Source organism: Microcaecilia unicolor, chromosome 3, assembly GCF_901765095.1.
Source record: "Microcaecilia unicolor chromosome 3, aMicUni1.1, whole genome shotgun sequence".
Taxonomy (NCBI): Eukaryota; Metazoa; Chordata; class Amphibia; order Gymnophiona; family Siphonopidae; genus Microcaecilia; species Microcaecilia unicolor.
Window position 1 is genome coordinate 265,960,476 of NC_044033.1, and position 27,803 is coordinate 265,988,278.

The following is a 27,803-nucleotide window of genomic DNA, read 5'->3' on the forward strand; positions in this document are numbered from 1 at the left end:
GAATTCCCCTCCCATGCAGAAAATCTACATATGCTCCACCACTTTTGGTGCAGAAACCAAGAGATGGTGGCAGCTGCATAAGCGGCTGCAAGAGAGGCACCTTCTGCATAATCTATGGAGAAAAATTTCTCTCTCAAGATTTCTGTCTCTGTCAGGGATCTTGGTTCTATCACTATGGCTGCTGGGGAAGAGAAAATGAAAGGAAAATGTTTAGAAAGTTCCATAGTATTAGGTTTAAAATATTTCTTTCTTTTCATGAAGTTTTTGTTTCTCTTACCCTCGGGAGCTGCGCCACTGCAGCTGGGTATTTGGCAGTATTCCCATCGTGTATTGTTGTCTGTGGTATAACACCACGGCATTTTCTCCTCATCCGGATTTCTGCAGTAGTTTACGTCTAAATTCCTGTAATGAAAATATTTTCAGACAAAATTCATGAGTGAATTTTTTCTAGGGATGTGCATTGTTTGAAATGACAAGGTACATGTCAACAAAAACGTTTGGCCTGAACTCCCCCTACCATTTTCCAGAGATGGCTACATTTTCATCTTTCTTCAAGGTACAGGTTGTATAAAAGACTCTATTTTTTCAGATTACGCTTTTCATAAAACTTGAGCCTTCCAGTACTTTGTACAAATACAGTCAAACCTCCAGTCGTTAAGCAAGCAAAATTCAAGGAATAAGGGCAAAAGCAATAGCCTTACATCTCTCCTGAAGAATGAAACTGCAGAAGAACTGTGCAGGACCTTTTGTATCCCATAACCAGGGCTGTAGCCACAGATGGGTCTGGGTGGGCCATCCCCCCTCCCTTTGGAATCAAGCCCACCCAGACAGCAGCAGTAGCACAGGCCAATGGGAGAAGCACTAGAAGCAGTGCCTAGTGCCCACCCATGTTAAGCTTGGACCATACCAAATATTAGTCCCAGCAATGCCATTGCCTACAACTACATATATCTGGTTAACTGATAGTGAAAAACCTTGTGGTGGAATGTTGCACACCAAGGCAACTAGACATGACTGGGATTTATGCCATCTTTTCCACAAAGGCAAAATTCCTGAATGAATGGAGTCTCCTTTTTTGCCAAAAAAATCTTTAGGCTTGCATCACATATAAGGGTCATAGGCAGCATTTCTCTTCCTCCAAACACGGCGAGTTGAGTTCATGCCAAAGAGCTCAATTTTTGTCTCATCTGACCACAGCACCTTCTCCCAATCACTCTCGGCATCATCCAGGTGTCACTGGCAAACTTCAGACGGGCCGTCACATGTGCCTTCCGGAGCAGGGGGACCTTGCGGGCACTGCAGGATTGCAATCCGTTATGTCGTAATGTGTTACCAATGGTTTTCGTGGTGACAGTGGTCCCAGCTGCCTTGAGATCATTGACAAGTTCCCCCCTTGTAGTTGTAGGCTGATTTCTAACCTTCCTCATGAAAGGATACCCCACGAGGTGAGATTTTGCGTGGAGCCCCAGATCCTTGTCGATTGACAGTCATTTTGTACTTCTTCCATTTTCTTACTATGGCACCAACAGTTGTCTCCTTCTCCGCCCAGTCTTACTGATGGTTTTGTAGCCCATTCCAGCCTTGTGCAGGTGTATGATCTTGTCCCTGACAACTAATAAGGCATTAGAATGTGTATATTGTTACACAACTTTGGTCTTATATCTTTAAGCACCCATGATGTTTAACCATGAAATTAAACCATAAGAAGTAGCTTAGTATATACTATCAGGCTTATTTTCGAAAGAGAAGGGTGCCCATCTTTCGGCACAAATCTCAAGATGGGCGTCCTTCTCACAGGGTCGCCCAAATCGGCATAATCGAAAGCTGATTTTGGGCATCCTCATCTGCTTTCCATCGCGGGGACAACCAAAGTTCACGGGGGCCTGTCGGAAGCGTAGCAAAGGCGGGACTGGGGCGTGCCTAACACATGGGCGTCCTCAACCGATAATGGAAAAAAGAAGGGCGTCCCTGATGAACACTTGGGATGACTTTACTTGGTCCTTTTTTTCTTATGACCAAGCCACAAAAATGTGCCCTAAATGACCAGATGACCACCAAAGGGAATCGGGGATGACCTCCCCTTACTCCCCTAGTGGTCACTAGCCCCCTCCCACCCTCAAAAAAAATTTAAAAAATATTTTTTCCAGCCTCTATGCCAGCCTCAAATATCATACCCAGCTCCATGACAGCAGTATGCAGGTCCCTGGAGCAGTTTTAGTGGGTGCAGTGCACTTCAGGTAGGCGGACCCAGGCCCATCCCCCCCCCCCCCCCACCACCTGTTACACTTGTGGTGGTAAATGTGTGTCCTTCAAAACCCACCCGAAACCCACAGTACCCACATCTAGGTGCCCCCTTTCACCCATAAGGGCAATGGTAGTGGTGTACAGTTGGGGGTAGTGGGTTTTGGGGGACCAGTGCACTACGAATGCTAGCTCCTTCCACGACTAAATGGCTTGGATTTGGTCGTTTCTGAGATGGGCGTCCTCAGTTTCCATTATGGCCAAAAATCAAGGACGACCATCTCTAAGGTTGACCTAAATTTTGCGATTTTGGCGTCCCCAACCGTATCATCAAAATGAAAGATGGACATCCATCTTGTTTCGATAATACGGCTTTCCCCGCCCCTTCGCAGGGACGTCCTGCAAGGATGTCCTCAGGAAAACTTGGGCGCCCCTTTTGATTATGCCCCTCCACATAAACCACTTTGAATGTAGTTGCAAAAAAGCACAGAAAGGTGGTATATCAAGTCCCACTTTCCATTCCCTTTCCCATTAGTGGTTAAAGTGCTGGGCTTGACATCCAGGGGTGCCCAGTTCAACTCCCAGTGCTGCTTGATGTGCCCTCTTGGGCAAGTCACTTAACCCTCTATTGCCTTTGGTTCAAAATTAGATTGTGAGCCTCTAGGGACAGGAAAATTACCCACTGTACCTAAATGCAACTCACCTTGAGTTACACCTGAAAACGGTTTGAATAAAATCCAAATAATAAATAAATTCTATGACAGCAAAATACTCTGTTGCATTCAACTGTGATTAACAATTAAATTGTTTAACTCAAACTATTTTAATAAGATATCAATATAAGACATAATATTTGGCAACTTGCCATAGATCATCTGAGAGGCCCTTTTACAAAGCAGTGGTAAGCCCACCTTGGGCTTAACGCACGACAATCCATAAGTACTGCCAGCTATAGGTGCACCCCTAGCATGCGGCATTTCCAGAACTAGCGGAAATATTTGAAAAATATTTCCACAAGGGGTTACCGCCGGGTTAGCGCAGGAGCCCTTACCGCCACCTCAAAGTGTGGTGGTAAGTGCCCCCCCCCCCCCCCAACATGGCCACACAGTAAGTGCAAACTTACCCCAAGGCCATTTCTTTTTTCGGCCTTTTTAACCGCTGCAGTAAAAAGGGCCTCAGCACGTGGCATAAATGGCCGCTGCCACTAGCGCAGGGCCCTTTTTACCGCAGCTTAGTAAAAGGACCCCTGAATGTTTATCACTACAGCAATACAACAGGATTGCCAGTTTTTACACTCCCAAATGCTTTCAAAACAAAACAAATATGTGTAGCTTACTTGCAAGGGTAGTTATCTGGAATTCTGTGATGCTTGTGTGGGGTCTGAGAACTCCAGGCCTGGCAAACTTTTCCTGATACTGTCATAGCTATTTTACCTACATAAGACTCTCCATTCCCTGAAAGACACTCAAGACCTGGGTTGGAAGTTGGTGGTCCAGTAGCTGTTTCATAGAAGAAACAAAAAATAAACTTAATCAACGGAAAATACAATTTAAAGATCTTCAGGAATCTACTGCAGGATGCCCAATTATTTTCTAAAAGGCTCGTTGCAATGACAGCACCGTTGTGTGAAGGCCCATTTTACTTGGAGACTGGAACCGAGTTGTCCAGACTTGGACATGCTCTATTCCAGGGGTGTTTTAGAAAAGGCTCTGCCAACACAGAACCTTTTCTTAATACTTGCTTGAGTGCGCACGGATTTGCTTGAATGCATGCAATTTCTCGGCTTGTAAAGAAAGAGCAGCCATTTTGGAAATGCACATGGGGATAAAATGAACAGCAAAAGCTTAGCAGCTTCTATGTGGATATGTCAACACTAACAGGGTCGGTCTTAGCAATTGTGGGGCCCTGAACAGACTGGTTTGGTGGGGCCCCCCACCCTATCCATACCTAGCCCCACCCTCATTGAGCAGATTTTAAAATTTTTTAAACAATTTTTATTTATGAAATTTCAAAGCCAAATCAAGCAAAATTTGGACAGAAAAACTGATTGAAATAAGCACAATGCTATTATAAGAAACCTAATATTAAGCACAGTTCAAGTCCGCTATAATTAGGAGTTCCAATTCTCATAACACAGAGGAGAATAAAGGAAAAATATTAATTAAGAAAAGATCCAGGTATGTGGGCAGTGTACTTTCAAATTCCTCTATTATTGTAACCCGTCAATCCAGAGAGGTAACACCAGGAATCTCCGAGTAGCCAAAAAAGATGCATAGGTTCCCAAAAAGACATATTTCACATTAAAGACAAAATCACAACCAATTTACAGGTAGCAAACAACATCATCTGATAAAAAACATCATTTAAAAAAAATATAACAACTGTAAATGAATCAGATACTGCACCTTGACATAAACAGAACTAAATATATACAACACTTATAAAAAAACAGTCAAAAGTGGCCAAAAGAAAGGCGAGTGAAGCTCATTTGCAAAGAACATGCATAAATAATATAACCAAAATTGTGTGCATATGTGTGAAACCTGTGTAATGTGATAACGGGAAACCTGTATAATATGATGAAAAAGAAACCTAGTGTGTGAAATGCCAAAATGCACCCACAAGTGGATAGAATAACATAAGGTAAAAAAATATAAGGACTAAATACAATAGCTTACCAAACAAACGATACTCAATGTATAGGTATTTGCACAAAAAATGACAGCTCCGTATGATAAAAAAAAGCCACTCTAATGAGAAAGAAAAATGCATAGTCATAAAGGACTATAAAAGCCCACACAGGAACAACACGATAAAAACAAAGGGCCATCTCAAAAGCCAAATGCTTGCCAAATATCTATCACCATCACCAACCCGCACCACAGTAAGAAGGAGAACTAAGCCAAGCAGCTGACTAATCCACACCTACTCTCCTCAGGCCTGGTCCAAATGCCTAAGAAAGAAGGAGAACCAAGCCAAGCAGCCAACTAATCTGCACTTATTACTCTCAGACCTGGTCCACCGATGCTGGAACTTCCCTCTGCCACGGCCCGCCCTTGAGGAAAAAGGAAATTACATCAGAAGGGGGTGGGCAATGGCAGAGAGAAGTTTTGGCATCAGCAGACAAGGCATCAGGACAGGCAGGGTAGCTGAGTAAGCGATGTTGATGGTGTCTCAATCCCGGGGAGTACGGAGGGGAGCGACTCGAGAGGCCTGGAGGGATGTTATGTTGGGCTAATCAGGTGGGGAACATTGTGGGGGGCAGGGAAGAGCAGGGTGGGAGGTTTACAACTTGCACACAATTCTGACCATCAATGTAATGTGGAGACGCGACCAGAGCCGCTGCGATTAGAGAACATTAAGGGCGTGGGGGGTTCATATCTTACACATCCAACTATCAATGCCGAAGATGCAACCGGCCGAACATTCACGACTGCGGGGCCCCTGTGAGCGCGAGGCCCTGTGCGGTTGCCCCTGCCTAAGACCAACCCTGAACATTAACACAGGGAGATGATGGCAAACCTGGCCAAAACATGCACTTTTTAAAATCCTGTGTATGACTCTGGAGGGTGTAAAACCTGGTGTACTCCCTTTGTGAAATCTCTGCATGGTGTGTGATCTCCACATGTCAACAGCAGCTTTCTAAAATTGCTATTTACATTTGTATACAATTTACATGTATAACTGTGGCTATTTACGTGTGAAGATGCTTTTAAAATAGGGGAGTATAGTTATCAATGTTGGCTACCATTAAGATGGGCTATTTTACTACTAGCTTGTGCTATGTTAGCCCAGGTCCCATTTTATGCAATGAGACCTAGTTACTTATAACTGGGGGTAACAGTAAAACGACAAATTTTAACAGTAGCCCATATTGCTAAGCCCAGGGGTGTGCTGGTAAATTTTTAACAACGGGGATCTCTCTCCAGGCCTAACCAGCCCTGAAATTGGGGGGGGGGGGGCAGGGGTGGACTGGCAGGGGCAATGCATGCCTTCCCCCCTCATGCAGGCACACTAGGCATACCTTTTCTGGCAGGGATGCCAGCCCCACCAACCAATAAATTGACTGCCACCACTCCCACTGCTTGCATGAGATGTCCCAGCCTGTTGCTCAGAGCTGAAAATAAGGAGTGGGGAGCAGCAGTCTATTTACTTGGCTGTCAGGGCTCAGCATCCCTGCCAGCAAAATAAAAGAATGCAGGAGGGGGCTTGAGCCCACATTTTGGAAGCCAGTTGTTAAAGTAGCCACAGGGGGACCTACTTTAACAAACGGTTCCCAAAATTCTTAAAAACGTAACAAACGGCTCTTGCAAGTCCTTGAGAGGCTGCTCCAGCACACCACTGGCTAACCCCCCCCCCCCCCCTCCCTTTTAATTAAATAAAAGAGAAATCCTATATAATAAAACGCACCTCCAACATTCTGAAGCCGAGAAAGTGAAGCCTTCAAGCCTTGAAGAGTTCCTGCAACGTTCTGGAACTACGTGTCGTCAATTGAGGAGATGGAGCCTAACAGAGCACATGAATGCTTCAAGGCTTGAAGGCTTCACTTTCTCACACACACACACTCACTCTCTGTCTCTCACATACATTCTCTCTCTCACACAGACTCACACACACACTCTGTCTCTCACACACTCTCTCTCTCTCTCTCTCTCTCTGTCTCTCTGACACAAACACACACACACACACTGTCTCTCTCTCTCTCTCACTCATTCTCTCTCACATACACACTCCATCTCTCACCCACACACTCCGAGGAAAGGGGGGCATGGAACACGCTGGGGAGGAGAGGGAGGGGGACATGGAACTCGGAGGGAAGGGGGTGGCCAAGAACTCGGAGGGGAGGAGAGAGAGGGAGGGAGGAGAGGAGAGGGAGAGAGGGAGAGGAGAGGAGAGGGAGAAAGGGAGAGGAGAGGAGAGGGAGGGGGGCCTGCACCTCGAAGGGGGGCCTGGAACTCGGAGGGGAGGAGAGGGAGGGAGGGAAGGAGGGGGTCATGGAACTCGGAGCCCCACACACACACACACACACACACACACACTCTGTCTCTCACACACTCTCTCTCTCACACACACACATATACTCTGTCTCTCACACACTCTGTCTCTCTCTCACTCACACACTCCATCTCTCACACACACTTTCTCTCTCACACACATACACTCACACTCTCTCTCTCTCTCTCTCTCTCTCTCTCTCTCTCTCAAACATACACACTCCGAGGAAAACCTTGCTAGCGCCCGTTTCATTCGTGTCAGAAACAGGCCTGTTTTACTAGTGTCTCTATAAATTGAAGTCACTGCTATATGTAATAAAAGAGAGCCAAGAATAGGGCAATCAAGTCATTGTGACATCACTGATGAGGTTGACTCTTAGGCATTGGTGAAATGAAGCATTATGACATCACAATATCAGCTCTGGTTACCGGAGACAGAAACTCATTCACACGCAGGGCGGAAGTTATCAATCTGGACTATTTTACCAATAACTTGTGCTATGTTAGCACAGGTCCCATTTTATGCAATGAGACCTAGTTTCTAATAACCCATCTTAACAATAGCCCATGTTGATAACTCTCCCCACCTTAAAGTTTTATCTAGCCTACATCCGACCCCCAAAGGAAGTTACAGCAAAAGAATTAAAAGAAAGTATTCAGGTGGCCTGCAGGGAGCTGTGGTGACCTCTAATTTACAATTCTGGGGGAAGTTAGAGCTTACATGCAGACTTTATAAAGTACATGCATATGCTTGCAAATGAACCGCATACAAGTGCGGTTATATGCTAGGTGGATCATAAACTGCTCATGATTGGCCAAAAATCATAGACCTAAAGGATTTATTTGCCAAACTGAACCTCATTCTACTGCATTCTGATAGAAGCTACAAGTCAGCGGTGTTTATTGATACTGGAAATGCTTACAGCAACGAGGTATACTACAAAACTCCCAGCGTTTAGAGGGGCTGGTTGTGAAACACCATGGCTGTGGCTCCCCATCAGGATTACGACAATAATTCATTTTCAGATCCTTTTCTGGAAAGCTACAAAAATGAAAAAAAAATAAGCAAAGGATTAGCAAGGATGAAAAAAGAATTACAATTGTGTTCTAATTTTCTTTTCTTAAAATCTGTGTTCATTTACACATCATTCAGAGCAGCTGTTCTAAATATGGATGAAATCTGATCAAGCAAAGTTGGCAAGTTGATCTCACACTATCAAACTGTCTCAAAATAATAATTTACTGAAAGCAATGCTGGCTCCTAAGCCAGACTCCAAAATCTGTGCCCTATTTTCAGCCATACTTTGTAGCCTAAGTCTTCAGCTGAAAATTCATCATAATTTAGGAGCTTAAAAGTTATCCTTATAAATTTAGACCTGCCGTTCATTTGCTTAGCTTTATGAACCTAATTTATGAGCCTAAGGCTGAAAATCGGTGCTAAGTTCCTTTTTTCCCCATCCTAAATTTGCCATTGTTACCACCCAGTTTTTATGCTCCTAAACTTAATTCATTGTTCACATTTAATATAGTATACCACAAGTTATTAACACGATTCCCAGTTAAGTCACTTGTGCCTGGCTATCTGCTGAAATTCAGCAGCACTTAACCAGATACTGCCTCTGAATATCGGCACTGACCACCTCAGCACTATCTGAGTAGTCCTGGGGCAGTCTAGGGGCAGAGACTGGATATTCAATGCCAGTGCCCGGACAGCTAACTGGGCAGAGAGAAACACATAAAAAGCAGTCTTTTCTTTGTCCAATTAGCTATTCAGGCACTGCCACTGTATATCACCAGTGCCCGGATAATATTTATTTGTTACATTTGTATCCCACATTTTCCCACCTATTTGCAGGCTCAATGTGGCTTACATAGTACCGGAGATGCGTTTGCAGACTCCGGTGTAAACAAATACATAGTGATGTTGAGATAAGATTAAGTTCATGTGGTCCAACCACACAAGGGAATCGTGCAACGGGAGAGTTGTGTTATGTCCGTTACGTGTTTTAGTTTGTTATGTTGGAGGTCAAGCATTTATGATGGATTGGTAGGATATGCCTTTTTGAACAGATGAGTTTTTAGTGTTCTCTGGAAGTGTAGGTGGTCGTACATAGTTTTCAAGGTTTTTCGTAGTGCATTCCACAATTGCGTGCTTATGTAGGAAAAACTGGATGTGTAAGTTGATTTGTATTTGAGTCCTTTGCAACTTGGGTAGTGGAGGTTTAGATAGGTTCATGTTGATTTGGATGTGTTTCTAGTTGGTAGGTCGATCAAGTCTGTCATGTATCCCAGGGCTTCACCATAGATAATTTTGTGAACGATGGTGCAGATTTTGAAAGCAATGCGTTCTTTGATTGGGAGCCAGTGTAGTTTTTCATGGAGTGTTTTTGCGCTATCAAATTGGGTTTTTCCAAAGATAAGCCTAGCCGCCGTGTTCTGAGTGGTCTGAAGTTTCTTTAATGTTTGTTCTTTACATCCCGCTTAAATTCCATTGCAGTAGTCTAGATGGCTTAATACCATTGATTGTATCAGGTTGCGAAATGTTTCCCTTGGGAAGAATTGTTTCACTCGTTTGAGTTTCCACATTGAATGGAACATTTTCTTTGTTGTGGATGTCACTTGGCTCTCTAGTGTTAGGTTGCGGTCCATTGTAACTCTGATGATTTTCAGGCTGTCTGAGATAGGGAGGGTATGGTCTGGGTAGCAGGTTGATTGGCCACTTCCTCTCCCCTCTTGACTTCAATCCCTACAATGGCATTCCCCCCTCCCCAACAACTCCTCAAGTTGGGGACCAGAAAGAGCCTGTTATTGCATGCAGTGCTGGTGAACAGCGCAAGTTTGTATGGCCTGGGTGGGGGGGAGGGGCCAGAGGGAGGTAAAAGGGCAACACCAGACCCACAGGAGGGAAGAAGAGATAGAAAGAGTTAAGGAGCCATTGCCAGACTGGTGGGGGAAATGTACTGATTTTGGAGCAGGGATCTGGAAGCTAGAATGCAAGTAAGGAAGGCACAAATGTATGAAAGTGTGAGAAGGGGCACAAATGCATGTGTCACACATCAAATGTGTATGACTTGGCATGTCTGAGATTGGGTGGAGTGGGGAAGACTCCAAGGGGATGGGAGAAGTAGCAGCCCTGAGTATTGTATGCTGGTCCCTTTAAAAATGCCTGTGAGCATTGGGCCGCAGTTTTGCAGCCCCATGGTCCCAGGATGGTATCATAACGTTGCTTGCGAGTTTGATTGCAAGCAGCACTATTCTTGTACCTCAGGAGTGTCTAACCTATAGTACTGCTCTACAGCAGGCTAGTAACTCCTGAGGTAAATTAAGGTGCTGTAAAAGCCTGACTTTTACTGCACTTTAATAACTACACGCTAAGCATCAATAAGGGGTGTAGAGGAGTAGCATATTGGTTAGTGCAGTGGCCTGAGAACCAGGGGAACTGGGTTTGGTTCACACTGCAGCTCCTTGTGACTCTGGGAAAGTCACTTAACCCTCCATTACCCCAGGCATAGGCATCAGCTCTACGGGTGCCTGAGCACCCCTAATATTCTTCTTTGTAAATCTGTAGATTTGAAACAAAATTCTCCAAGCATCAGAGCTGCAGGGAAACACAGGAAGAAACTGTTTCTGTATCCTAGTTACTGCTCCCACACCAGAGTCTCCTTGCAGCCTGTTGGCTGGCTGTGTCTGACCAGGGGGAGGAGAGAGTTGCTGTAGCCTGCTGCGGCAAAAGAGGGCCTCAGCACGCATGAAAACATGCGCTGATGCCAGCGCAGGCCTCCTTTTGCCGCAGCATGGTAAAAGGGGCCCTTTGAACATTGGCCAGATGGATTTTAAAGTGTCCAGGGCCTGTAGACCTTGCCTGACCTGAAAGCAAATCTCTTATCTATGAATGCCGATATGAAAATACATTATTTTTGGCAATGGCTCTATGGTGAGACTTTTTCGTTTAGTAAGTAACCCACAACCATAAATACTCCAGGACATACCCTCCCTACCTCGGACAGTTTGAAAATATTCGGTGTCACACTCAATCGCAACCTTACTCTCGACAGTCAAGTAAACTCTGTAACAAAGAAAATGTTCTATTCAATGTGGAAGCTCAAACGATTAAAACATTTCTTCCCAAGAGCAACTTTTCAATACCTAATACAATCAATGGTCCTAAGCCATGCAGATTATTGCAATGGAATCAACGCGGGCTGCAAAGAACAACTCATTAAAAAACTCCAGACTGCCCAAAATACAGCAGCCAGGCTGATATTCAGCAAAACACGCTTCGAAAGTGCCAAACCCCTCCGACAAAAGTTGCATTGGCTCCCAATCAAATAACGGATCGTCTTCAAAATCTGCACCTTAGTCCACAAAATCATATACGGCGTAGTTCCAGAATACATGACAGACCTCATAGACTTACCAATAAGAAACAAAGTCAGATCATCAAGATCCTACCTAAACCTACACTACCCAAATTGCAAAGGACTGAAATACAAAACAACTTATGCAAACGGCTTCTCTTACATAAGCGCACAACTATGGAATGGGCTCCCAAAAGCTGTGAAAACAATCCACGACCACTTGAACTTCAGGAAATCACTAAAAATCAACCTCTTCAAAAAGGCCTACCCCAACGACCCCCACGTAACCCTCTTCACCTACCAACACAGCATGACTATGATCACACAGGACAACACGCAATCTTCATCCATTTCGACCCTCCACTTATATACATCATACGATCACTATACAACTTTGTATTTGTTATCCACCGACTGGGCAAATGCCTTTGACGGTACTATGTAAGCCACATTGAGCCTGCAAATAGGTGGGAAAATGTTGGGTACAAATGCAATCAATAAATAAATAAGTAAGGGAAGTCGTGGGGGGTTAATTTTGAACTTATAAGCACTTGCTTACATTTCTATGCTTTGCTTTGACCACACCACCTTGGGTGAATCTCTTCATAAAGGCAGTTAGTAAATCCAATTATTAAATAAATAATTAAATAAAATTGTTCTGGAGAACAATTAGGTACCGCATTGGAGCACGTTGGATGCTGGCAGTTTGGAGGTGCATGTGGCTGGTATTATCCGCATTTTTTCCCACTACAAGTGGAAAAGCCTTAACCATGAACCCTGAAGCAGTACTCATTTAAATTTGGCGTTGAGTCGGGTTTATTGGATAGGCTTTTATGTAGCCGGGAAGCTCGGAGGTGGCTTGGAAGCAGTTTGAAGATAAGTGTATTTTATTTTAGCAAGCACTGTCTCATTGAGTAACATACAAAAGTTATTAATCCAATGAGAATACAATCTAAGGGGGTCTTTCATGAAGACACACTAGCGTTTTTAGTGCATGCTCAAAATTCACATGTGCTAAATGCTAAGATGCCCATAGGAATATAATGGGCATCTTAGCGTTCAGTACATGTTAAAAACACTAGTGTACCTTTGTAAAAGGGAAAGGGAAATGGGACTTGATATACCGCCTTTGAGGTTTTTGCAACTACATTCAAAGCGGTTTACCTATATTCAGGTACTTATTTTGTACCAGGGGCAATGGAGGGTTAAGTGACTTGCCCAGAGTCACAAGGAGCTGCAGTGGGAATTGAACTCAGTTCCCAGGATCAAAGTCCACTGCACTAAGCACTCCAAAGGGGCCCTAATTTAGTAGATCCTCCAAAATGATGAAGATTCTGGTATCTAATCATAAATCAAAACTGTACATAAATTTTTACCACAATTTTTCTCAATTTGGAGTAACATTTGGCATTTAGGTTATTATAGAGAATATTATAATGTTACAGAAACAGATAATGTTGTGTCAGTTTTTAGATTGCAATATTGATCATCAATCCTTTTATTATTTAATTAAACACAGAACATTTGGATGCTTTTGTGCAGGATAAGCACTGGGAAAGATAAGGGTTCTTTTGTCTTGGCCTTTATAAAATAAGCACAACGGGCTAGATTCTATATATGGCACCTGAAAAATCCATGCAGTAAAAAAATACACATAGGCATATTTTATAAACTAAGCCTAAATTTTAAAGAATTGGCTTAAATTTCCGTGTGGTATATAGAATACGCTGAGTGCCTCTCCACGTGACCAAATTTGGTCATGTCCATTTAGGCCATGTTCTACTTCGCCTAAATTAGGTGCAGAGGGGGAGATTCAATATATGACCCCTAAAAAATCAGCATGGAAAACATTGCCGACTAAGTGTATTCTATAAGCAGTGCCTAGATTTAGGCATGGTATATAGAATTTGCTTAGTTGATATTACGGCGCCTAAAACTATGCTCCTCCATTTACACCAACGAAAACGTGATGTAAATCCTGGCAGATAGATTTACGCACACTGGGCCATATTCTTTAACTACGCATATACATTTCAGAATGCCCACGAAGCACCCATAACCATGCCCCTTTTTGGCTGCGTGCTTTAAAAATTAGGCACGGTGTGTTATGAAATACGCTTAGGGACTTGTGCGTGTAAATTCTAATTATTGCCAATTAGTGCTCATTATTGCTTGTCAAGTGCTGCTAACAATGCTGATTAGCTCTTTATGCCAATTAACATACGTGCGATGTTCTAGAATACGCTTGGATTTCGTCACGGGTCTCTAGGCGCACTATATGGAATGCGGGGGACAGCAGGTGTATTCTATAATAACGCGCATAGATTTTTGAAATGCCTACAAACTGCTTATTCCATGCCCATAAACACACCCCCTTTTCAACTATGTGACTTGGAATTCACACACATCACATTACAGAATACATTTAGCAAGTTCTGCGTGTAACTGTTAATGCCAATTAGTGCTAATTGCTTAACATCCAATTAACAGTGCTGATCAGCTAGTTAACCAATTAAGTTACACACTGTTGTAGAATATGCTTCAATTTCTGCGCAGAAATTAAGGTAGGATATATAGAATTTGGGGGAATATATGAAAATGGTAACGGAATTCAAACATGCTTGGGATAAGCATAAAGGAATCATGTGCAGAAGGAATGGATCCTCAGGAGCTTAGTCGAGATCGGGAGGCAGGGCTGGTGGTTAGGAGGCGGGGATAGTGCTGGGCAGACTTATACAGTCTGTGCCAGAGCCGGTGGTGGGAGGCAGGGATAGTGCTGGGCAGACTTATACGGTCTGTGCCAGAGCCGGTGGTTGGGAGGCGGGGCTGATGGTTGGGAGGCAGGGATAGTGCTGGCCTGACTTATACGGTCTGTGCCCTGAAGAGCACAGGTACAAATCAAAGTAGGGTATACACAAAAAGTAGCACATATGAGTTGTCTTGTTGGGCAGACTGGATGGACCGTGCAGGTCTTTTTGTGCCATCATCTACTATGTTACTATGCAACTACATGCCTTTCCCGCCAAGGTGATCTGTTTTAAAGTTACCCTCCCTGCATTCAAGTTAAGTGTTGCACTGAGCATATGCTGAATCATTTCTAGCATTAGTTTTATTGCACCAGCCCCTCAGAGAGGCTGAGAACTCAATTGTTCACTGAGCCGTGTTTTATTGAATCCTGATCATATGCACTTAAACTTACATTGATGGTCGGTATCCATGTGTGTGAGGAGTCTGTACTTCCCAAGACTGACAGTCCAAACCAGACTCTGTTTTTGAAATTTTGCCTCTATAATTTTTCCCATTGCAGTGCATACAATCCTCTGTAATAAAAAGAGAGAGAGAGAGAATACAAATGTTGATGTTACATAGGAAGAAAGTAGGAATGGCCCATATTTGACCTTAAAAAAGTATAGCAACCTCCACATGAGAAAATACTGTCAAATGTTAGAATCAAAATTTGACACCTGCAGTTCTCTGGTGCTGTACATATGATTAGACATATTTACATATTCTGTATATTGTTACTTTGCTTGATACTTTGGTTTTCCTGCTTAATGATTATGTTGACAAGGAGGAATTTGGTTACCAGCATTCACTGAGGGGACCATATGCAAAAGTTAAGTCTGTTAAAATTTTCCCACCAACTGGTTAAATTTTATGAAGACAAATTGCAGCCCGAACATAATTTAGTCAGATAAAGGCAGTTCAAACAAGCAACAATGTTTTACACTTATATAAACACAAAAAGGAAAAAGCCTCAGTCGACCCCTGCTATTTCACATTTATAGCTATTAGGGGTTCCCCATTGTCTATCATTGGCATAAAAAACCTCTTTGCATTTTTTAATTTACAAAAACACATCCTGCTCTCCTGTAAATTATTTCTCAGAAATATCAGTACTTAACTCAGTGGTGTAGCCAGACCTGACATTTGGGGGTGAGGGCCCAGAGTTAACATGGGGGGCACTAGGCATGAGTAGTGCTTGCTGTACTCCTAAATAATACCTTAGCGTGCACTTGATAACGGATTTCTAAGTAAAATGTCTGTCCTGCATCAACATAAACCACATGCACACTCAGGCCCATGCCAAGGGTCTATGCCGCCCCCCTGCAGACGAACTGTTGGCGCCCCCCCCCCCCCCCCCCCCCCGCAGAAGAACAGTTGGCGCGCGCGCCCCTCTCCCCCCCTCCCCCGTGAAGATGATCGCTGCGCGCCCTGGGGGCCTTTAAATCTTTTACTTGCAGTGGCAGCAGCGTCTGTGAAAACGGAGCGCTGCCGACGTCTCCCTTCCCTTCGCGCTCTTGGTTCCCTCAGTGTCCGCCTTCTTCTGACGTCAGAAGAAGGCGGGACACTGAGGGAACCAACGAGTGCAAGGGAAGGGAGACGTCGGCAGCGCTCCGTTTTCACAGACGCTGCTGCGACTGCAAGTAAAAGATTTAAAGGCCTCAGCGTCGCGGGGCGAGGGTAAGCACTGCGGCGGCACCCTCCAGAGGCGGGCGCCCTCCTGCGGTGCTTACCCCGCTTACCGCATCGGCACGGCCCTGTGCACACTTATAGAAACCCTGAAAGCACTGACATTTTTAAATGAAGTTGCATTAACTTAAACTTTACCATTATAGTAGACTTGAGTCTGGTCAACCTCTCAACACACACCACAGTATCCCGGAAAATAATTACTGCAGTGGCACATATCCCTCAACTTTACTTTATAAGAAATATAAAATACCTTATTAAGCTGTATTAATAAAATAAGTCTTCTTGTCCCTGCCTCTGGTTCTACTGCTTTCTCTCCTTTCTGAAGCTGACATTAACCAGTTCAAGTTCCTGGAGTTCCTGCCAGTTTTCCTTCCACCCCCTTCTCCTTACGAAGGAGCAGACAAATAAAGGGTTGTCTACCAAATTACTTTCTGAAGTAACACTAAATCCCACAAACAAGCTTCTCAGAACCTATATAGCAAGCTTAGCAGCACCAATTCTGAACACACAAATATCGGTAACTGTACCTTTAAAAAGGCAGCAGTGAATGTACAGAACCGCAATATGCTTCCTATTGAAAAAGCCAGACAAATCACACTCCTATGGATCCACTCACAAATTACATGCCATCAAAATCTCTCACCTTGGTCACTCACAGTGACAGAACACAGACCAATCCTCACCAATTACAGAATAAAGGACCAAAATTAGAAAAGGAAACACTGAGAAATCACATTCTCTGTAAGCAGTACAGCACAGAAGAAATAAAAATAAAAAGGGATTATCTACTGTAGGGAGCAAAATCCAAGATCAATTTCTACCCCAAAATAAAGCCCACAAATAAATTATCTACCCAAGAAATGTTAAAAACTCATAGGATAACACAGCTGTATTTTCAAAGCACTTAGACTAACAAAGTTACATTCCAGCTTATTTTCAAAAGAGAAAGACGCCCATATTTCGACCCAAATCGGGAGATGGGTGTCTTTCTCCCGTGTGCGACCAAATTGGTATAATCGAAAGCCAATTTTGGTCATCTTCAACTGCACTCCATCGCAGGAATGAACAAAGTTGACGGGGGCGTGTTGGAGGCGTGGCGAAGGCGGGACTGGGGCGTGGTTATTGGCCGAGAGATGGGCATCTTTAGCTGATAATCGAAACAAGAAGGGCGTTTTGGATGAGAATTTGGTCTGCTTTATTTGGACCCTTTTTTTCAGGTCCAAGTCCCAAAACAGTGCCCCAACTGACCAGTTACTGCTTAAAGTACAAGCCACCTTATAAATATTACCTCTTAGGCAGAGCCGCCAAGAGGCAAAGCTGGCCCAGGACAAACAATCTTCAAAGCCCCACCACTGCCTCCATCACCGCCATTCCCCCACCACCACCACTGCCTCATCCAGCAGTAACAAATGAGAGAGAGTGCTCTGCCGGCTATAGGTCCTTCTTCCTGCCATGTCCCACCTCCTGTGAAGCAGTTTCCTATTTCTGCGTAGGCAGGGGACAAGAAGAAGAAGGACTACAGACTGATGTCGATGCTGGGCAAAATTGTAAAGACTATTATAAAATTACAGAGCACATTCAAAAGCATGGATTAATGAGACAAAGTCAACATGGATTACCGGTAAGTGAAGGGAAATCTTGCCTCACCAATCTATTACATTTCTTTGAAGGGGTGAACAAACAAGTGGATAAAGGCGAGCTGGTTAATGCTGTATATCTGGATTTTCAAAAGGCATTTAACAAAGTACCTCATGAAAGACTCCAGAAGAAATTGGAGAGTCATAGGATAGGAGGTAGTGTCCTCTTGTGGATTAAAAACTGGTTAAAGGATAGAAAACAGAGAGTAGGGTTAAATGGTCAGTATTCTCAATGGAGAAGAGTAGATAGTGGGGTTCCCCAGGGGTCTGTGCTGGGACCACTGCTTTTTAACATATTTATAAATGACCTAGAGATGGGAGCAACTAGTGAGGTGATTAAATTTGCTGATGACACAAAGTTATTCAAAGTGTTAAATCGCGAGAGGATTATGAAAAATTACAAGAGGACCTTACGAGACTGGGAGACTGGGCGTCTAAATGACAGATGACGTTTAATGTGAGCAAGTGCAAAGTGATGCATGTGGGAATGAGGAACCCGAACTATAGCTACGTAATGCAAGGTTCCACATTAGGAGTCAACGACCAAGAAAGGGATCTCGGTGTCGTTGTTGATGATATGTTGAAACCCTCTGCTCAGTGTGCTGCAGCGGCTAAGATAGCAAATAGAATGTTGGATCTTATTAGGAAAGGAATGGAAAACAAAAGTGAGGACGTTATAATGCCTTTGTATCAGTCCATGGTGCCACCACATCTTGAATTTTGTGTTCAATTCGCATCTCAAAAAAGATATAGTGGAATTAGAAAAGATACAGAGAAGGGCGACGAAAATGATAAAGGGGATGAAACGACTTACCTATGAGGAAAGGCTGAAGTGTCTAGGGCTCTTCAGCTTGTAGAAAAGACGACTGAGGGGAGATGTGATAGAGGTCTATAAAATAATGAGTGGAGTGGAACGGGTACACTTGAATCATTTGTTTACTTTTTCCAAAAATACTAGGACTAGGGAGCATGTGATGAAGCTACAAAGTAGTAAATGTAAAACGAATCAGAGAAAATATATCTTCACTCAACATGTAATTGAACTCTGGAATTCATTGCCAGAGAATGTGGTAAAGGTGGTTAGCTTAGCGGGGTTTTAAAAAAAGGTCTGGACAGCTTCCTCAAGGAAAAGTCCATAGATCATTATTAAATTGTCTTGGGGAAAATCCACAGCTTATTTCTAGGATAAGCAGCATAAAATGTATTGAACATTTTTGGGATCTTGCCAGGTATTTGTGACCTGGATTGGCCACTGTTGGAAACAGGATGCTGGGCTTGATGGAACTTTGGTCTGTCCCAGTGTGGCAATACTTATGTACTTAATACCCCAAAGTTTGTTAAGAGTCTTAAATTTGATTTCTAACTTGTACATGTTTATGTTCATTTAAGGAATTTGATATACCACCTTATCTGAACTGACAGGTCAAGGCATGGAAAAACTGCAAATTAATTAAAATAGAACAGAAGAGAATGTCATTAATAGACAGGACAGAAGGCAACCACACACACAAAAAAAGAAAAAAAACCCTCTAAAAGATAGTCCAGGAATGCAGCAACACACACGAGCCATCAGGGCCAGTGACCAAAAACCAACTCAAAATAATAAATCCTTAAAGATACCTTGAATTTAGAAAAGGATTGTTCTGCCCGAAGGAAGGGGGTAAGTCATTACACAATTTCAGAGCCAGAAAAAAGAACGCTGCAAGTCTAGTGGATTCAAAACGTACAAAGCGGGGAGAGAGTAGAACAAAATGGAGGCCAGCCTGAGAATGAAGAAACCAAGGAGGGGTATAAAACTTTACATTAGAGAAGTAAGCAGGAATACCTAAGTATAAAGCTTGGTGAGCCAGGCGTAGAATCTTAAACTGAACACGAACATAGACAAGAAGCCAATGTAAGTGAGACAGTGATGGAGAGACGTGATCAAAATTTCTGGCATGGCACAAGAATTGCACTGCAGTATTTTGCAAGGTCTGGAGCCACCTAAGCTGGTTTTGCAGCACTCAAGCATAAACAATGTTACAACAATCCAGACGAGATATTAAAAAAGAATGGATCACTGTATGCAGAGTAGAGGGCGCTAACAAACTACAAAGCGGTCATAGTCAACACAAGGCATAGTAAGCAGCCTCCAGATCAGCTGTAAAATAAACTCTACATATAGGAATCAAATCTGTAAATGGTAACCAAAATTGGGTGCCAAAAAATGCACACTAGGCGCTATTCTATAAACGGCACTCCAAGTTATCTTAGTGCTCGCATGGAAAAATTTATGCACACATCTTTACACAATAGTGATTATAAAGATGCACATATAAATTCCTATTAGCAACAATTGATTGTTATCACCTATTAGCACTAATTGGCTTATTAAACAATTAAATTGCTTGAACCTTTTAGCGCTATATATAGAATTAGGGCAATGGTATTTATTTTCCTCTTTCACTGCAGCTTATGGTGGTTGTTTTAGAAGCCCTATTCACAATTTGCATGTGTAAACACTGGCACACACACATCTGTGTTGAATAAATGTAGAAAAGCCAATTTTACACATGAAAATCTGCAATATGACAAGGGGGCACGGTCTGGGCGTGTTTTGGATGAGACTATAACAGCCTGAGAAATTCAGCAGTGATGAGATTAGTTGCATCCTCAGTGCTGTTACCATTGTCCTCATTCTTATTACCATTTTCCTCGATGCTCCTATGAAAATCTGCAGTGATGATGATGTAGTCCACCAATAGAATAAAACTTTGTCTGACCTCACAGATAGTCAGGCAGGCAAGCTGTGTCCTTGACGTGAACTTTCTAGTTTCCTGCCTTCCAGAAAGGAGTAGAAGGCCCAAGAAAGTTGTAGAAAAATAGGAATGTCTGGTATAATCAATGGAATGCCTCTGGTGGTAACAGAAGCCCTTTCTGTTACCACCACTGTAACAGTGTCTTAGGTCCATATGTTATGCTATGAGGGACTTATCTTTCACCAACTCTATAATATAAAATTCAAGGCAAGTTACATTCAATTTAAAATTAAAAAAAAACTGACAACAAACGTCAGGAATTACACAATTTCAAGAAAGTAACATAATAAAAAGCCTTCAGAAATTAAAGAACCTTCTAGCTACTCCTGAACAATGTAGGACTTAGACATATATAGTGTCACGGCCGTTGTCAGTGCCCTGTTCCTCCTTCTAAACCTTCTAAAATTACCTACAGTTCCAGTCAGTGACCTGTGGGGTCACTGTAGAGTGGTGGAGGGAGAGAGAAGAGATCGCTGGACATGGAGAGGAGGGGAGGGCAGGGCAGGGGGGAGAGAGAAGAGATCGCTGGACAGGAGAGGAGGGAAGGGCAGGGGGGAGAGAGAAGAGATTGCTGGACAGGAGGGGAGGGCAGGGGGAGAGAGAAGAGATCACTGGACAGGAGAGGAGGGCAGGGGGAGAGAGAAGAGATCACTGGACAGGAGGGGAGGGCAGGGGGAGAGAGAAAAGATCGCTGGACAGGAGAGGAGGGGAGGGCAGGGGGAGAGAGAAGAGATCGCTGGACAGGACAGGAGAGGAGGGGAGGGCGGGGGGAGAGAAGAGATCGCTGGACATGGAGTGGAGAGGAGGGCAAAGCAGGGGGAGAGAGAAGAGATCGCTGGACAGGAGGGGAGGGCAGGGGGGAGAGAGAAGAGATTGCTGGACAGGAGGGGAGGGCAGGGGGAGAGAGAAGAGATCACTGGACAGGACAGGAGGGGAGGGCAGGGGGGAGAGAAGAGATCACTGGACAGGAGAGGAGGGCAGGGGGAGAGAGAAGAGATCACTGGACAGGAGGGGAGGGCAGGGGGAGAGAGAAAAGATCGCTGGACAGGAGAGGAGGGGAGGGCAGGGGGAGAGAGAAGAGATCGCTGGACAGGACAGGAGAGGAGGGGAGGGCGGGGGGAGAGAAGAGATCGCTGGACATGGAGTGGAGAGGAGGGCAAAGCAGGGGGAGAGAGAAGAGATCGCTGGACAGGAGGGGAGGGCAGGGGGAGAGAGGAGAATTGCTGAACATGGATGGATGAATGGAGGGGGCAGGGGGGAGAGAGGAAATTTACTGGATATGGGTGGATGGAGGAGAGGGCAGGGGAGAATGGAGAGTTGCTGGACATGGATGGATGGAGGGGAGGGAAGTCAGGAAGGAGATGCACATGGATGGAGGGAAGGGGAGTGAGGAGAAATGCTGGATATGGATGGAGGGAAAATTGCTGAATTTAAGGGCTGGATCGGAACACTTTGAAGGCAGATGCTGAAACTGGAGAAAGGATAGGGACAGGGCTACAGATGGTAGACAGGACACAGGAGGATGGTGAACATGGTGAGAGAAAAAATATCAAATGGAAAGAAGACACTGCATAAAACAGAAGACACTGGAACCAAAGCGAATAGAAAAACTAAATGATCAGTCATCAAAGGTAGAAAAAAGTATTTTATTCAGAATTTATTAATTGGAATATGTTAGCTTTTTGAAATGTGTATCTGTGATATTTTTCATGTAAGTTTCATTTTTTCTAGTATTGCTGCATGCTGAGTCTGACTTCTTGAGGTAACTTTCCAGTTCAGTATTTTGCCTTCATGTTTTTTTTTTTTTATTTCTAGTTCCTTGTGTCATATCTGTTGTCATGTGTTTTTCATGTGTGATCAAGGTGCAGTATTCTGCTAGTGTGTAGTATTTGCAGCCCTTTTGTTTTGTTTTTTTCACGAGGTAGTGTACTGGTGTTTTAGAGCCCGGTGTAATTACAGTGCTGCCTTTCCACGCATAAGGTTGTAGCTAGTCCTGACCTTGGAATTAGTGTTGTTATGGTTTGGTAAGGTTATGAGTGGGTTTTTGCACAAGTTTGTGTATTCTGTTTTGCAGTGGAGAGATTACTGAGATGGCACCAAAACATCAGAAAAGGTGTAGAGCCTAAATCATGACACACTACCCTCTTGAAGGATCTACATATAGTGCAGGGGCCTGACCCGGTGGCGGATGGAGGGGAACGGGTGGGGGGGGGCCGCCTTGTCCCGGGCCCAGCCCAGTCTCTCGGCGGCCCTGACTAGGTTGCTTCTGTTTGATTTCCTCATACAGCTAGGCCGTTCTACTTTACCTTTACTGTACACTTTATGCTTTCCATTTTGTCGGCTAGTATTGAGATGCGCAGCTAGGCTGTTTAAGTTTGATTTCCCTATACAGCTAGGCTGTTCTACTTTACCTTATTTTATGTTTGCCTTGCTTCAGCTAGGTTAGACTGTATAGCTAGGCTGCCTGTTGTCCTTTCTGTGCCGTTTGGCTACCTTTTAGCCTTGTGTTTTTTTACTACTAATAAAGCTGCCTCAGTTCATCTCCACTTGTGGTCCAGTCCGGTTCTTGGGAGTACTCTTAGTTCTGAGGGGACTCGGTCTACCCAGAGGTGGTTGGGTGATTGTCAAGCAGCTACCTCTGGGCCAAGGGCTCATAAAAGTCACATATAGAAGCCTTGCTTAGTCACCAAGGCCCCGATTATCAAAGGTAAATGAGGGCGCTAGAGGTCACTAGCGCCGGACTAGTGCCCGAATTTACCAGCACACAATGATCAGAGGGGTCTGGCATGGCAAACAATGCCTTAAAATATGCTCTGAAGTATTCTACCTGTATGATCAGAGCACAGCGCTCTGGTCGGAGGGGCGGAATACCGCCTTAACCCTAAGCCAGCTCTGAGCTGGCATTGGGGTTGAAGCTCCTCTCCTCTCTTCCTTCTCCTCCCAACTCCCCCTCCCCCCACCCCCACCCCCAGTCCAAGCCAGGCAGCCCAGGCTGGTACTGTCAGTACAGGCTGCCACCGTCAGTGGCCAATCCAGGTCACAAGTACCTGGCAAAAACCCAAATAGTAGCAACATTCCATGCTACCAATACCAGGGCAAGCAGTGGATTCCCCATGTCTGTCTCAATAGCAGACTGTGGACTTTTCTTCCAGGAATTTGTCCAAACCTCTTTTAAACCTAGATACACTAACTATTTGTTGAGTGAAAAAATATTTCCTCCTATTTGTTTTAAAAGTATTTCCATATAACTTCCTTAAGTGTCCCCCTACCCCCACCTCTGTTTACAAAGGCATTCTGCCATGCACTAATGCCAACACAGCCTATTGAATGAGTTGTGTCGGCATTGCCGCATGGCTTTGTAAACAGGGAGGGCTAGTCTTTTGCCTTTTATATGTTTTTTGTAGATTATTTCTATTCATCGTATAATGTACAATATAATATTTTGAAATTTAATAGTTAAAAATAATTTTAAGAGATATCTGGAAAGAGTAATGGTTAAAAATAGTGACATAATAATTACTGTACAGAACCTTACCTTCGCATTCTTGTATATTACAGTAGGCAAATCGCATACTGCTGTCTGTGGTATAGCACCAAGGTCCTTCTGAATCTCCATCAGGATTTCTGCAGTAGTTTGACTCTAACCCTCTATCTGGAAATGTTTCAGGTGTAAAGCTATATCAGAAACAAAGAAACAAAACAAAAGAAAGATTCATTTGGAAGCTAAAAAGTAAGCAAAGCAATACTATGAAAGATGTTTCAACCAGCCACTCATCTTATGGCTACCATGTAACAAAACCAGCCAGCATGATAAAACACCTGTTTAAAATGGGTAGGGGAGGGTCATGGGTGTGACAGAAGCAGAGGCGGACCAACACCATAAAATAGAATCCAATGTAGACAACAGTATGTGCTTACTAAGGCGCATTTGCGTTTAACACGCCTTTAAAGTTAAGGTTTTGTATATATGTTTTAAATATTTACTTTATTTTGATTCGCTTTAACTAGACTCGCTTTATTCCGGTTTGTTTTCCCGCTCTTGAAATGCTACGAGAAGACCCATGACTTTGTTAGTGTAGTAGAATCATAATCATATGGGAATATGATTTGATCCTACTACCCCTGGATAACGTATGAAATATTGGCATTCAAGAGCTGTTTCATTACTTCCAATTGGTCATCGCATTTTTTGTCATTAATCGCTTTTTGATCCTCACAGTGTTCGTTTCAATTTTGATCCTCACAGTGTCCACTTCATTTTTTCATTCACATGGCTGTGGTCTCTTTGTTATCATTCAACTCTGGATTTCATAAATCTTTTCTAAAAGAACACTCTCAAAATACTTTGAATAGTCACTATGTTTACTGCGTTTTTTGTCTATTGTTACGTTATTCCACTTGTTCTTTGCTAAATATTTCATTGTTGCACCAGCTTATTGTCAATACAAGAACGTAAGAGTAGCCATACTGTGTCAGATAAATGGTCCATCTAGCCCAGTAGCTTGTTTCCAACAGTGGCCAATCCAGGTCACAAGTACCTGGCAGAAACCCAAATCGTGGCAACATTCCATACTACCAATCCCAGGGCAAGAAGTTATTTCCCTCCAGGAAGTTATCCAAATTTTTTTTTAACCCAGATACGCTAACCACTGTTACTATATAAATTAGATATAAATTAGATTCACACCCTATCACTTACATTCTGGATACAAATTACATTTACACTTTAACCACTTACTTTGAACATGTTTCCTTGTCTAGATGGTCTCTTTTACTTTATTGCATAGTTCTTTTAAACACTGCAGTACACAATACCAGACAGATTTTCTTGTTCATTTTCCTTCTTTTTTTTGATCCAGTACATCTATTACATTTATGATTATGTATATGTTTAGTTATGTTTTTATTTATTTTTATATTTATAGTCCATTATATACTTCTATACATTAACAGTGCATATGTATTTCAAAAAGTATTATGTTTTATATCATGTTTTTGTTTTAATGACATAATTATGTTTCTTTATTATTATTAACATTTCAGATATTCTTTTAACATATGTTTTTAATATTTACTTGATGTGATATTATATATTTATGGTGAGTTATATCCTTTTATGAATTAACAGTATGTATGTTGTGTTTCTGGAAATGTACTATGTTTTACATCACTATTGAAATCGACAATCTTATGTACATAAGTACATAAGTAATGCCACATCCACGCTTCACATCCACCTGTTCCACTCCACTCATTATTTTATATACCTCTATCATGTCTCCCCCAAGCTGAAAAGCCCTAGCTTCCTTAATCTTTCTTCATAGGGAAGTCGTCCCATCCCCGTTATCATTTTAGTCACCCTTCGCTGCATCTTTTCCAATTCTACTATATCTGTGGCCAAGTGGTTACATCACTGGTCTTGTAATGCAGAGGTGGTTGGTTCAAATCCCACTGTTACTACAAAAAAAGCAGTGTGCAAAAACTTTCCTACCCTCCTTTCTTCCTTCCCGTTCACATTAATTGATTTGATTTGCTTACTTTATTTATTTTTTGTCTATTAGATTGTAAGCTCTTTGAGCAGGGAATGTCTTTCTTCTATGTTTGTGCAGCGCTGCGTACGCCTTGTAGTGCTATAGAAATGCTAAATAGTAGTAGTAGTAGTTCTCCATTGAGAATACTGACCATTTAACCCTACTCTCTGTTTTCTATCTTTCAACCAGTTTTTAATTCACAATAGGACAGTACCTCCTATCCCATGACTCTCTAGTTTCCTCTGGAATCTTTCATGAGGTACTTTGTCAAATGCATTTTGAAAATCCAGATGCACAGTATTGATTGGCTCACTTTTATCCACATGTAGTAGATTGGTGAGACAAGATTTCCCTTCACTAAATCCATGTTGGCTTTGTCTCATTAATTCATGCTTATGTATTTGCTCTGTAATTTTGTTCTTTACAATAGTCTCTACCATTTTGCCCGGCACAGACGTCAGGCTCACTGGTCTGTAATTTCCGATATCACCTCTGGAACTATTTTTAAAAATTGCAAAAGAGAGACAATGATCAAGTATTCTATACCACAATCATTGTTTGTTTAATCATGACTTGATAATGAGTGTGACTGTTGGACAGACTAGATGGACCATTCAGGTCTTTATTTGCCATCATTTACTATATTACAATGTTAACCTTTCTCTGCCATATTGTACTTATCTTCTCAGCTTTGCCTTTTCCTAAGTGGAATTTAGCAGTGGATGTGCTTTTTATACTGTGACAATCAGCACCAGTTAGTTCATATTATAGATGCCTCAACTCAAGGGTGGAGATTTTATCTAGACAACCAACATTGACAAGGGATGTGAACAAGATATATGTTAGCTCTACACATCAACAATTTGGAACTTGGGGCAATCTTGTATGCCCTACGAGTATTCCTTCATTATCATCACAGTTTCAAATGGACAAATAAAGTAGCAATGTTACATGAACAAGCAAGGAAGCTTGTAATCTTTTTCTCTGCAGAGAAGCAGCAATAATCTGGGTCCTTGTGATAGCTAGCTCCATCCAAATACAGGCCACTTAAGTTCCTGACCTGAAGAATCAGTTAGCTGACAAGCTCAGGAGGGTGCTTCAATGTAGATAGTCTGAAGTCAATCGTTCAAGACTGGAGAATACCTCAAATTGATCTGTCAGTGAAGAAAACACAAATCTTCTTCTTTAAGGATCCCTTCTCTCTTACATCTTGCTGCAGATGCCCTGATGATTCCATGGACTGGGTCATTTCGTTATTCTTACCCTCCAGTTCCACTCATACCAAAAGTACTGCACAAGTTCTAGCAAAGCCATTGAACAAGGATTCTCATAGCACCCTGCTGGCCTTGGCAAAACTGATTCCCTTTCCTTCACAACCTTGCAGTTCAACCTCCTCACAGGCTGCTTCAGTTGCCAGCACTGATAACTCAGTAGGAAGGCTGACTTCTTCATCTAGACCTCAAATTGTGAATGTTGGTTGTCTAGATAAAATTGAGCAGGCTTTAATGTCTATTCTTGGTATTCCTTAGCCTATCCAAGATATCTTGATAGCTGTTCAGAAGTCTTCAGTTAGAGGAAAGTATGCTTTCAAGTGGAAAAGGTTTTCATTCTGGTGCTCCACTAATGGCTAGGATCCACCTTTGATGATTCTACACTATCTATACCATTTATATCATCTTGGGCTTCAAACTTCTATCAGAGTTCATCTCAGTATACTATTGACTTAACTGTTGCCAATTGATAACTTTATAGCTGGTTATGCACATCA

The 27,803-nt window shown here is 42.9% G+C and overlaps 1 protein-coding gene across 1 annotated transcript in view; it reads right to left on the reverse strand.

Annotated features, from left to right (window-relative positions):
* The window catches only part of PLG (plasminogen), a 180,287-nt gene that overhangs the window by 87,707 nt on the left and 64,777 nt on the right, over nt 1-27,803 (reverse strand). Inside the window, exons 5-9 of the mRNA XM_030198063.1 lie at nt 24,040-24,179; nt 14,793-14,913; nt 8,159-8,277; nt 3,578-3,740; nt 278-402 (exon numbers count right to left, since the gene is read on the reverse strand). Of these exons, the coding sequence (XP_030053923.1) occupies nt 278-402; nt 3,578-3,740; nt 8,159-8,277; nt 14,793-14,913; nt 24,040-24,179 (668 nt within the window). The remainder of the gene's footprint in view (nt 1-277; nt 403-3,577; nt 3,741-8,158; nt 8,278-14,792; nt 14,914-24,039; nt 24,180-27,803) is intronic.